Source organism: Lottia gigantea (genome assembly GCF_000327385.1).
Source record: "Lottia gigantea unplaced genomic scaffold LOTGIsca_118, whole genome shotgun sequence".
NCBI classification, from domain to species: Eukaryota; Metazoa; Mollusca; class Gastropoda; family Lottiidae; genus Lottia; species Lottia gigantea.
Window position 1 is genome coordinate 535,169 of NW_008707180.1, and position 13,435 is coordinate 548,603.

General features: G+C 36.0%; 3 protein-coding genes across 3 annotated transcripts; 1 reads left to right on the forward strand and 2 right to left on the reverse strand.

Annotated features, from left to right (window-relative positions):
* Positions 1–1,680: 1,680 nt before the first annotated feature.
* On the reverse strand, positions 1,681–2,928 carry LOTGIDRAFT_171692 (hypothetical protein; the record flags this gene model as incomplete). Its single annotated transcript, XM_009047882.1, has 1 exon — positions 1,681–2,928. One exon carries the CDS (start codon positions 2,926–2,928, stop codon positions 1,681–1,683), a length of 1,248 nt encoding a protein of 415 aa, XP_009046130.1.
* Positions 2,929–4,172: 1,244 nt separating this feature from the next.
* LOTGIDRAFT_237815 (hypothetical protein) lies at positions 4,173–5,762 on the forward strand. The gene is made up of 3 exons (XM_009047883.1): positions 4,173–4,279; positions 4,981–5,118; positions 5,217–5,762. Exons 1-3 carry the CDS (start codon positions 4,265–4,267, stop codon positions 5,376–5,378), a joined length of 315 nt encoding a protein of 104 aa, XP_009046131.1. The 5' UTR covers positions 4,173–4,264; the 3' UTR covers positions 5,379–5,762.
* A 1,715-nt stretch (positions 5,763–7,477) lies between these two features.
* Positions 7,478–11,711, reverse strand: LOTGIDRAFT_171694 (hypothetical protein; the record flags this gene model as incomplete). The annotated part of the gene is made up of 5 exons (XM_009047884.1): positions 7,478–7,623; positions 8,008–8,757; positions 9,455–9,598; positions 9,969–10,141; positions 11,551–11,711. The coding sequence occupies 5 exons, from the start codon at positions 11,709–11,711 to the stop codon at positions 7,478–7,480; spliced, it is 1,374 nt and encodes a 457-aa protein (XP_009046132.1).
* Positions 11,712–13,435: the final 1,724 nt, after the last annotated feature.

Here is a 13,435-nt window from a genome sequence, read left to right on the forward strand (position 1 = left end):
AAAGACTGTGGTATCGAGAAAGTCTATGCTTTTGTCACTCACGTTTGCGGTTAGTTTGATAGAAGGATGGTGGTTGTTGAGAATTTCAAAGAATTCCCAAAACTGTTCGATAGAATAAGTCCAAACCATAAAAATGTCATCCAAAAAGCGTCCGTAAAAAAGTGGGTCAAATGGACAGAGGGGCAACACCTCACGTTCCCACTCTGCCATGAAAAGGTTTGCGTACGAAGGGGCGAATCGTTTGCCCATTGCTGTCCCTGAAGTTTGTAAATATGTTTTACCATTAAATGTGAAATCGTTTCGACTAAGACAAATCTCTAAAAGCTGTAGAATTGCATCGTCGGGTCTGTTCGGATCTGGGTTTCTATTAAAAGCTTTACGAACTGCCGTTAAACCAGTAGTGTTATCGATATTGGTATACATAGAAGAAACGTCGATAGAAATTAAAATAGCATTAGAGGGAACTCGAAGATTTTTTATTTTATTGACAAAATCGGTTGTGTCTTTAAGGTAGGCGCGATGTTGGCATGCTAGAGGTAGTAAGAAATGATCAATGTATTCTGACACTGCATATGATTCACTACCACAGTCAGAAATAATCGGGCGGCCTTTAGGGATTTTATTCGAGATAAACCACTCCTTGGTTGGATTCTTATGGATTTTAGGCAAAGTGTACAAATGTCTCTCGCGACAATCAGGTTTGGCAGACAGATAGTCATATTGTTTCTGTTTAAGATAACTAGTTTTGACTAAATCGGCAAGAATATTATTAATCATGTTAGCAGTTTCTTTGAAAATTGGTTTCGGTAAAATGGCATAATGTTTAGGATTATTCAGTTGATTCTCTGCTTCTGAAACGTAATCCTCCCTATTCAGAATGACACAACATGAACCTTTCTCACTCTTTTTAATAACAATGCTATCGTCTTTCTTAAGTAAGTTTAACGCTTCACGTTCCACTCGTGTGAGATTAGGCTTTTCGTGTGTTATGGAAAGGTTCACTATTTGGCTATTCATACTTGCAAATGCTTTCAATATTTCAGGATGGATGGCGGCCTGAGGGGGTGTCCACGTGGATTTAGGAATAAACATTGTTCTAGCACCACGTGGGGGGTGGTTTCGAAAAAAATATGTGCAGCTAAGATTTCGTTGAAATCGTTCAATGGATGGTCGGAAATAATTCAAGTTAGCTATCTTTGGTGTGGGAATAAACTTAAGTCCACGGTCTAAGATTGAATGCTGAAGGGGTGTGAGAATTTTGCGGCTCAAGTTAACTACAGTTTGGCCTAGCGGTGGCCTCTCAGTATTTTTATCCCCAGTAATTAGTTTAAAGACTTACTCGATGCTTGAAGCTGGTGTATCCAAAACAAATAGATGCTGTTTGCTCTTTCTGGAGACCAATGAAGATTATCAATTGTTTCGAATTCTTCTTCGTAGGGTGGTAAGATTGTTGCGCTGTTGATACTGGACTCCATCATCATGTTGTTGAGAGTGCTGAGGTTCTGTTGTGCTTTCTTCGAGATTTTATTTGAAATGGGTATACATGTGAAGAGGATCTTCGAGTTTGGGAAGGTTTTGTTGGCTGTGGCGATTAATTTCTGGGCTTGGTTAAAGGAGGTCTTTGGTATCTGATCACGGTTGTTGAGGCCTACATGAAGAATAATGGTATTAGGTTTGGGATCATGGTCGTATGATTCCAGGATTGACTGTATGTGATGGATTTGTGTCTGAACTGGTTTTGGTAATTCGATTCAGGTTAGATGATCCAATTATTAAGGTAGATTTCTTTAGAGCAGGTAGTTTCCATAATGATTTGTCCTTGGTTTGGTGATAATACGGTTTGGTAGCGGATATAATGGTCGTCGACGGTGTGTTTGGTACTGGTTTGGTAGTTGTTAGAATTGTAGCATTGGGAACGGACTGGGATCTGGTTCGAGGAGGGGAAGGTCTGGATACACGTCTCGACTTGGATGGAGACTGAGGGGTGGTTTGCTGGTCCACAAACGCACAGAAGGAAGAAAGGTTGGCGGATCCTGGATATCGTGGTGAAGATTCAGATGGTGTGGAAGGGGAAGACGAGTCTGAAAGTGAAAAGAGAAGGGGTGTGCCCTCTCTACGAGAGCGTTTACCTATGTCTGCTGGACTAGGAGTAGGTGAACTTCGGGCTCGTTTAGGGGTTTGGTTCGGCAGCGTGGTGGCTCTAGATGGTGCAGGTGTAGTGTCCATTTCAGTTGGTAGAGATATGGTTACTCTGGTTTTTGTTTCGTTGATTGTTTGGTAGAATTTGGAGATTACAGCTTGAGAGAGACGTTTCCCATAGGAGCGGCGGACCCAGGACAGGGTATGAGAAACGATGCGGTCGACGGCAGGTGGTGATAAAGACTTGGTACGAATGGTGGTCAGCTTCTCTTGAAGTGTGGTTTGGTAATGGTCGATCAGGACCTGCGTAACCTTACAGAGCCATGTCCGATTGAGGGATCTAATATTCGCGTCGACAGCTGATGTTTTCATTGCTGGACGGATAAAACTATCTAACTCAGAGACTTTGCGTTTAAAGGTAAACGCTGGTTGGCCTTGCTGTTGAAGGGTAAGGATTGCCAAATGATGGAGGCACTGCAAAACTTGGAAGAACACCTTCACAAAGGGTTCTTCCTCCTTATGAGTGGGGACTGGTTGGCGTCGGTGGGCTGGTAGTCGTTTCTGTTGTTGGTCAGGTCGATGGTTACCTCTTGATTGGTAGGCTGTGTTGTAGGTAGGTCGGCGATGGGGTGGGATATAGCTGGATGGGTTGGTTGGTGGTCGGCGATTGGTAGGTGGTAGAGGTCGATGGAAGACAGGGCCGTTGTAGGGTACGTGATATTGGTTTGGTTGACGATTAGTGTTTCTATTTCTGGCTTCTTGCCAGTGGTTGTTGTAGTTGGGGAGCATAATGAAAATAACTTGGGGTTAGAAGGGAATGTACAGCGGATGTAACAGGAGGAAACTGTATATGCTAGCGTGAAAATGTTGGGATCAAATTATGCAAATAAGTCAAACTGGGTTTGGGGATATATAAAGCAAGATGAAAAATGCAAAAAAATATATATTTAGGTGATAAATAACGCAAACAATGATGTGAAAAATTATAACAAGTAAAACAAAAACTTACGCAATTGACACGAACCGGTTTTCGAAATATTATCCTTTTTCAAGTGTCGAGGAATGGTTATCTGTGTATAGATAATAATATATATATATCTATAGATACGAAATGAGAAATATGATTTGTGTATAGATAATAATAAATATATATCTAATTATAGATACGAAATGAGAAATATGATAATCTGTGTATAGATAATAATATATATATATCTAATTATAGATACGAAATGAGAAATATGATAATCTGTGTATAGATAATAATATATATATATCTAATTATAGATACGAAATGAGAAATATGATAATCTGTGTATAGATAATGATATATATATATCTAATTATAGATACGAAATGAGAAATATGATAATCTGTGTATAGATAATAATATATATATATATCTAATTATAGATACGAAATGAGAAATATGATAATCTGTGTATAGATAATAATATATATATATCTAATTATAGATACGAAATGAGAAATATGATTATCTGTGTATAGATAATAATATATGTATCTAATTATAGATACGAAATGAGAAATATGATAATCTGTGTATAGATAATAATATATATATATCTAATTATAGATACGAAATGAGAAATATGATTATCTGTGTATAGATAATAATATATATATATCTAATTATAGATACGAAATGAGAAATATGATTATCTGTGTATAGATAATGATATATATATATCTAATTATAGATACGAAATGAGAAATATGATAATCTGTGTATAGATAATAATATATGTATCTAATTATAGATACGAAATGAGAAATATGATAATCTGTGTATAGATAATAATATATATATATCTATAGATACGAAATGAGAAATATGATAATCTGTGTATAGATAATAATATATATATATATATCTAATTATAGATACAAAATGAGAAATATGATTATCTGTGTATAGATAATAATATATATATATCTAATTATAGATACGAAATGAGAAATATGAAAATCTGTGTATAGATAATAATATATATATATCTAATTATAGATACGAAATGAGAAATATGATTATCTGTGTATAGATAATGATGATAATGAAAGTTTTTTTGGGAAAGCAGCAATTGGATTGTTTAATTGTCATGGTATGGGTAGTAATCAGGTAACGTACTGGTGTATTTACTGAGGAAAAATACCTCTTAGGATGACCAAACAATTTAAATTTTTGGACAAAATCAGTCTTGATCATCCGTAGACTTAGCAGGTACCATAACTATACAACAGAATCCCTCTATAATCCAATAAATCCATAAAACCATCTAATAATTCATTAAACTTGGTAAATTTGAAACACGCTATAGATGGATACATCGTCTTACAGAGATTATATCCTTAGTCATGGTACCTGGTAAGTCCAACTTGTCCAGTTTGAGACTTAAGAGTTTATGTCCTTTAAGGCTTTACCCATAATACTCTATCTATATTCCATCTATACGACAAACTAGGAACTGTGCGATAAGGTGATGATGATAATGGTAATTGTCGGGTGAAAAGGTAGAAATTATTGTGTCATTTTACAGCATACATACTACATTGTTCAAATAGATGAGATACGGTGCCAGATGGGATTTAATGCGAGGGATTAACGATAGGCCCTACATTTGAAACAATTCTCATTTCACGAGGTACAAGTAACATTAGCATTTGTAAAAACTGTTTTGACCACGTTGCCTATCCTAATTATCTTTGTTGTACTGTATCAATATCCCAGAACTCGACTTCACACTTCTACCATTCGCATATTATTTTTTGTATGAAATGAAGCTCGTATCATCCATAATACCAAGGGTGTTCTTTTTTCAGCTATGGTATCATTGTAAATTTGGTCAGATAAGAAGACATAGAGGATGTTTTGAGCCACATAAAGAAAAACAAGGCCAAATAACATCATGGTACTGTACTGGAGAGTATTCAGAAAAACAGCATTGGTTGTATAGAGATGTAAGTAATCTTGGACAAAAACATTTCACTTACTTATATATAACCCCCACCCTTTACCGTAGATGGATGATTTACAGTGCGGTTTCTTTTCATTTCAGGACCAAAGTATATATCATGGTGAAACTAAACAATGTTTAGATGTAGTTTCTGAGGGTAAAAGGACCTATCGGTTAGTGTTAAATAACTGTAACAATCAACCGAGTCAGCAGTGGAGATGGCTTCGTAGTTCACCTCCAGGGCCCATTCCACAAATCAACTAATCATTAGCTCTGGTTTTCATGTGATATTTCGTTTCACAAGGTGTGATTTAGATAGGTTCTCCAACTTAAGACTTTTCAAATCTGAGAAAAATTCAAATCTGGCTGGTCTTTCTGCTGGTACCCTTCTTACCATCCATGATCTGCCGAGACTGATTGTTGCCAGTATATTCAGAGGAAAGGGTTTTATTGCTAGAGCGTATGAGAAGTTAAATATCATTTTGTGAACAAAAGTGTGTGGGAAAGGATGACGGAGATGGATAAAACTGTTTCCTCAAATGATAAGGAAAGTAATTTAATGTAAATATAAATATAATAATAATAATGTATAAATCACGTAAAAAGCAATACAGAATAAATCTGTATAATAAAAGGATATGAGAGATGAAAATATTTATAGAAAATTTGAAGCTACCCGTGTGAATTAAAAAATAATCCAATTCAATTATCACTAGAACAGGAATATTAGTTACAGGTATTGTAAAATTTCCTTTCTGGCATGACCTATGTATCAACCACCCTAATATTTCGTTAATAAGTTTGTTCGTTAGATGGTTTTCATTAGCCTCCCAACATTTTATATTACCGCAACTAATGGGTGACAATCTTCAATGACTTATATATCATTTTTATACGCCCACATGAATTGTCGTCGCCCTTGTCCGTCGGTCAACATTTCTTGTGAGCACTATACAGACCACAGTTTTTTATCTGATTTTGATAAAACTTGGTGTGATGCTTTAGACTGATTAGATCTCGGTCAAGTTCGAATTTGACGTATTTTCGATGAACGGTTTTTGAGATATTGCCCTTGAAATTGTTAAAACGCGTCGAAATTTATTAAAAATTGTTCGTGAGCAGGATTGAAGCTACAGTTTTCAACCGATTCTGATGAAACTTAGTATGATCATTGGACTTGAACTAGACGCATTTTCGATGAACGGTTTTTGAGTTACTGCCCTTGACATTGTAAAAATTTGTGTGTCAGCACAATAGAAGCTACAGTTTGCAATCGATTTTGATGAAATTTGGTGTAATCATTAATATTGATGAGATCCTGGTCAAGTTCGAATTTCAATGAACGGTTTTTGAGTTATTGCCCTTGACTTAGGAAAAACGCGTCAATTGCCCTTGATTAGAGTTGTGTGATTTAATTATTTGTTGTATTTGTGGAATTACATATATATATATATATGCCAGATATTTATGCCCTTATATATATATATAATTGAATTCAAACTAATAATATTTCTTGAATATTAGAAGATAGCTTGCCAGGCAAGGTAACATACGCCCACTGTCAGCTTTGATTTTGAATAAAAGTATTTAGCAGTACAGTAACAATTACCAGTATGAAATATTCAACCTTCAGTCATACACTTCTTTTGAACACTTCAGGGCGTACTGAATAATATTGAGTATGATTGCCCTTGTTCTTGAAAAAATGTTCAATTTTTAGCTCGTGAAAACTCTAGAATCAATCTTCAGCGCAGGACTGAATAATAAAACCAAGTTTTGTCAAAAATCCAGCAAGAATCGTGCCTTTTAGTGTTTAAAAGCTAAAAATTGAACGCGTTTTCAGGAACAAGGGCAATAACTCATACTAAATATTTTTCGATTCTTCTAATTTTCAATAGGGTTCGTCCTTTTTAGTCAAAATCCGTCAAGAATCGGGTCTTGTAGAGTGTTTACGAGCAATTGTGGACGGACGGACGGACGAAAATATACGCCCCATTTCATATGGGCGTATAAAAATTCGTACGTAAGTCACTAAAGACTGTTTTATCATTTCTGACAGCTGCCAGTGGGCGAATGTTACATTGCCTTGAAAGCTATCTTTGTTATAATTGAGAACTGGCGGCTGTGTAGAACTCTTGCTCAGAAATATTGAGATCTTCATTGTCAATAAGTCTTCTTGTACAGAATTAAGTAGATCGGTTTGTGATAAAGGGGTTACAAAGAGAAAAGTTCGCAAGTACCCGTTCGATGACATCTTTAGTTAATAACCTATTTGTCAGCGTATTGCAATCAACCTGGATGATGAAGAAATTGTTGTACCCGAGCCCATTCCTATAAGACATCTTCTTGCAGTCTCTTCATTTTCAAGCGTCTTCGAGTTGTATCTTAGGAGATTTGGATCTAGTACAGCAGCATGAAACAGTCATCAGTAGTAGTCCGGCTAAAAAACTCACAGAAGCAAAACCATATAATATCAAATCGTAAGAATTCACATGGTCACGTATGGTTCCTGAAAAGAATAAAGGTAAAATTTGATCAAAGATTCGGTGAAACTAGTGTACTCTTCTTAAAGATCATTGTCAGTTGCGGTATGCATGGATTATAAGAGTCACATAATAGACCCAATTATCGTCCATCATGATTGCAATCAGGCTTAGTTTTACAGGAAAAACATCCGAAGACATCTAAAATGAATTTATCCTTTTGGACAACCATCGACATGATAAAGCCAAAGTGTATCTTTCACTGTAGTTTCACTTTTCAGAAAAGTGAATTATTCTTTCCCAGTCGCTCAAATTCTCAAAATGCAGTAGGTTTTTTTTTTAGCCCTTGGGATTTCCAAGAATTCACGAACAGGATCAAGATGAACAGAATAATGTATGTGATAACGTACCTCCTATAGGTCCTGCTAAACCAAATCCTACTCCCATGGCAGTATTAAATATTCCTATTGCCGTTGGATATCTCGAATCACCGGAAATAGCAAAACAAGCCACACCGGCCGTCGCCGAGATCATCCCATAAGCGATTCCAAAAAATACACATGAGACGATGATCAAAGCGTAGCTGTGACTTACTCCAAGACAAAATATTGCTACGCCTGATGCACACACATAAACAGCATACTCCCGAACAGCCGAGAATTTCATAATTGGTCTGGACAATAAAGTAAGGAAACGACCAGAGAGATTCCCAAATCCAACCACAGATAGAAAGAACGAACCTTCTGAAACGTCGAATGTCTTAAAGTCTGCAATATCTAAGATAAAGTAGCTAACTAGGCCGATGGGGACAGATCGCAAGATCAAACATAGAATGAACATCGTAAAAACAGGATCCATCCATAAGATTTTATGTGATGTAAGGACGTAACGGTTGTCACAATGTCTGACCGAAGACAAAGGGGGTAGTAAGAATCTCACAAACAATCCTAGAGGTAAACAGTTTAAAATGACGGCACTGAGGATTAAGAAAGTTCCCCTCCAGCCATAAGTCTCTAGGAGAAATAAGTTAAAATATGGAAAGATAGCCGAACCTACTCCACCACCTAGAATAAGACAGGTTATAGCCATATTATAGTTGGTTTTAAAAACTCTCCCCACTACTGTAAACAGACTGGTAAAAATATTACACAAACTGAAACCTGTAACATAAACAAAACATAGCATTTTCAGTCTTATCCATTGTCCCATCATATTGTCTGAGACCGGCTACGCTATCTAATGTCTTATCAGATTGTCTACGACCAGTTAAGCTATCTAATGTCTTTTAAGATTGTCTGAGACCAACCAAGCTATCAATGCCTTATCAGATTGTCTGAAACCAGTTTATCTTATCCATTGTCCCATCAGATTGTCTGAGACCAGATATTCTAACCAATGTAACATCATGTTGTCTGAAAGCAGCTATCTATCTAAAGTCTTATCAGGTTGTCTGAGACCAGCATCTAATGTCTTATCAGATTGCCTGGGATCAGATATTCTAACCAGTGTAATATCAGGTTGTCTGAGACCAGCTATATATCTAAAGTCTCATCAGGTTGTCTGAGACCAGCATCTAATGTCTTATCAGGTGGCCTTGGATCAGATATTCTAACCAGTGTAATATCAGGTTGTCTGAGACCAGCTACATATCTAAAATCTTATCAGGTTGTCACAGGACTAGGTAATCAAGTTGGTTGGATGTGTTTAATGATTTTAGTTAGTCATGAACAAAGTCAAGTAGTAGCTTTCACCAGTTCTGATATACTTAGATTTATTCTGCTTGGAGGGACTAACAAGTGTTGAAATGCTGATAAACAGAAATGGGCTAGGGCTTCTGAGGCAACGTGTAAAACTTACCTCCAATGAAACCAACTGTTAAAATATTAAATGGTAGAGCTTCCAGATAGAATCCACTACTTGTTGCTATTGCCGCTATAACGGCACTGATGATACAGGTTGTACCAGTACTTAAATAACTGATTAAAAATGATGATATTATTCCTGAAATGGATAATTCCTTTCTTAAGAACGTATGGTAAAAAGGTTTCTTGAGTTGTTCGCTTGATTATTTGTCAGGTGGGAAGCAATAGCAAACAGTCTAACGGTCGATTCAGTTCAACTGGCGATTTACAGTATCTGCTCGTATTCCTCGCAGTGGAACGAAGAGCGCTTATTTAGAAATAATTTTAACACTACTACCTGCTGTATGGTTACAGATTTTGACCACTTTGGTCGACTTTTATAGAAAATTTTATCGATTGACCAGGTTCTACCAGATACCACCACTGTCTTGCTAGCAGTCGCTGAAAATGCAGTTGTTTTCAGATTCTGCTTGTCGACCTGAACCAACATAACAATACATCCTACTTACCACCACCAAACATAAAACCAGTATTAACAGACTGAACAAGTGAGGCCTCAGCACGATTGGTTTTAAACGTCTCTTTCATGTCCAGAAATAATACAGCTATACCATAGGTATATCCTACTAAAACACCATTACATAGACAACATGCTATCAGCAGCAACCAGTCGTGGATTGGTCTGAAATTGCAATAAAAGAATGATTAAGTGCACATTGTGTAATACTCGAACAATCTGCCTGCGTCATTAACTTGTTTCTCTTTCATAAAAAATATTATGTATTTGCAAGAACTTAATTAGTCCACACCAAGGCGCCATATTTAACAATAAGTGTCATCGTATCCCGAATACGGGTTTTGACATGGTCTTAATAACCGTTGTTATTACAAGATTGTGTCCATTGAGAATGATTGTTTGACATGAGAAAGATTGTGCCCATTGAGAATGATTGTTTGACATGAGAAAGATTGTGTCCATTGAGAATGATTGTTTGACACGACAAATATTGTGTCCATTGAGAATGATTGCTTTTCATGAGAAAGATTGAGTCCACTGAGAATTATTGATTGACATGAGAAAGATTGTGTCCATAGAGAATGATTGTTTGACATAAGAGAGATTGTGTCCATTGAGAATGATTGTTTGACATGAGAGAGATTGTGTCCATTGAGAATGATTGTTTGACATGAGAAATAGTGGGTCCATAGAGAATGATTGTTTGACATAAGAGATATTGTGTCCATTGAGAATGATTGTTTGACACGAGAAAGATTGTGTCCATTGAGAATGATTGTTTGAGAATGATTGTTTGACATGAGAAAGAGTGTGTCCATTGAGAATGATTGTTTGACATGAGAAAGACTGTGTCCATGGAGAATGATTGTTTGACATAAGAGATATTGTGTCCATTGAGAATGATTGTTTGACACGAGAAAGATTGTGTCCATTGAGAATGATTGTTTGAGAATGATTGTTTGACATGAGAAAGAGTGTGTCCATTGAGAATGATTGTTTGAGAATGATTGTTTGACATGAGAAAGATTGTGTCCATTGAGAATGATTGTTTGACATGAGAAAGATTGTGTATATTGAGAATGATTGTTTGACACGAGAAAGATTGTGTCCATTGAGAATGATTGTTTGAGAATGATTGTTTGACATGAGAAAGAGTGTGTCCATTGAGAATGATTGTTTGAGAATGATTGTTTGACATGAGAAAGATTGTGTCCATTGAGAATGATTGTTTGACATGAGAAAGATTGTGTATATTGAGAATGATTGTTTGACATGACAAAGATTGTGCCATCGTACCACATAACTCGTTTCAAGTGAGAAACATAGGTGTAGGAGATGAGGGGCGAGGGGCAGCCAAATGTTATCTTTTCTGGCAGCGACCGAAAAAACCTCGAGCAGACATGTAATGCTTTCGGGTGATACTCTAATAACAAAAGAAAATCCGCCGAAAATATCAGGCAACACCCAGAAAACAAAGAAAATTACAGGTAAATTTCAAGGGAAAATTTCGGGAAAACCAGGCTGCATTACCAACAGGTCTTCGTCCTGTACGCCTACGATGAGAAAAGTCTTACCTTTTTACAGCTCCACATAACTTGAACTTCCTAGTCTCACATGAGTCTTCTCGACTATTTTCACTTTGTACCAAGTCTGTATACAGAAAATCTATTGATTTCGGTATATCTTTGGGAACTGGTACCTCACTGGGTATTGATGTTCGTGATCCATGCATCATCTTGAATGGTTATTGTTATCCAGTCATGCTCTCTAATATAAAAAAAAATATGAGTGTTAATTTATTTATATGATAGAAGACCAAGTTTAATAATAATTTGTTTCGCCTTCTGAAAAGACCCTGGCCAAATCAAAATATGTCATTATCATCTCTATTCAAATTAAAGAGATACAATCATCTAAATATTTACTTGACCAGCTTATAGATTATATTCGTGACTATCAATGTTATCAACAATCTTACGTGCAGTTATTTCTGATATCATGACGTCATTATAAATAACGACAAGCAAAAATGATAAAAACGTCTTGGCGCCAGGCGTCAGATATCAATTATAACAAATGTACATATTTCTGAAATCGATCTATATCAGTTCGTAAAGCATTTATTAAAAAGCATGTATGTCTTTAAAACATTGACCCAAAACCCAAAGTTAATTAATTAACGGATTTAGAAAACTGCCTTGAGCCCAATATCTTGAGAATTCCTCATTATTAAACAGTATTAAAGCGTAGTATTATTTGAATTGGCCTTATTGATCCTATTTCGCTATGCTAATTATTCTTTTTAATGCTTAAAATTGATGATTGATAATGAGGTATAACGATAGGACTGAAGCTGTCACAGTAAAAATTCAAAACAGACATAATATAGAAATGAATCATTTTGATTTTAAATATTAGCGTGTCAAAGATCCATAGTGTCTGGCTTAATTACCTTGAAAGATCTTATAGATATTTAAATAAATATTAAAATTATTCTGGTAAATGAAATAATATGATATTCAATTGATATAATAACGATCTTCAATGATCTATAATTGTGACATTACTGTCAGAAAAGAAAAAGCTTTCAAAGTAATTTGAATTTACTTTTAAATATCTCCAAGAAAATATGATGATAACTTGTGTACATTGGTATTCTTTTGAAACTTTGGTCAAAAATGATTAGATCTTAAAACAAATTTTAGATAATTGTGGTCAATTTATTTTTGGAAATAGCAAGCCCTAAGAAACACAAGTATCTTCAACGCGTCTGGAGAACCGCGATGGCTCAGTGAGCTAACCTGAAGATCCGGGGTTCAATCCCGGTATTGGTCGAGTTAATCCCTTCGGATTTTTCAACCCGGATTCCACCTGTCAGTGATGCAGACAAAAGATCCTTCGACAGTTGGATATCGACACAGAGCAGGCTTATGCCGTTGTCCTTGCAAAATTTCCCACAGTGTACTCTGCACGGCGTTGCCCGTCTTCAGTAGCCCACATTAAACTATTAATATTTATATCGGACTTCACTTTAAGGAGTAAACCTCGTATGATAGTGACTAAGCTAATACAAAATTTCTGTTAAAAACTAAAACCAACTAAATTTCAAATCGTCCAATCAACATGCTTCTACATGTGGTCTGTTGTGAACACACACTCGAAACCCGTGAATATTATATGAGGGTGTGGTAAATCAAAAATGAAAAGATGTTTTTTTTTATGTTTTAGCTATTTGATATCGGGACAGTGGCGGAGCCAAAGGGAGCAGAAGCCCCGAAGACATGTTTTTCGGGCAACATTCTCATAGCTAGGTTAATCTCAGATATTTCGAACTATTCACTCATTAACCCACTCACAACCTTACTAACTCAAATACTCACTTACCAACTAACTCAAATACTCACTTACCAACTCACTCAACTACTCACTTACCAACTCACTCAAATACTCACTTACCAA

Excerpts from the sequence above, each read along its gene's own strand:
- LOTGIDRAFT_237815 (XM_009047883.1), top strand. Across the intron at positions 5,119-5,216 it reads AGCATTGGTTGTATAGAGAT|GACCAAAGTATATATCATGG; the intron begins GTAAGTAATCTT and ends TTTTCATTTCAG.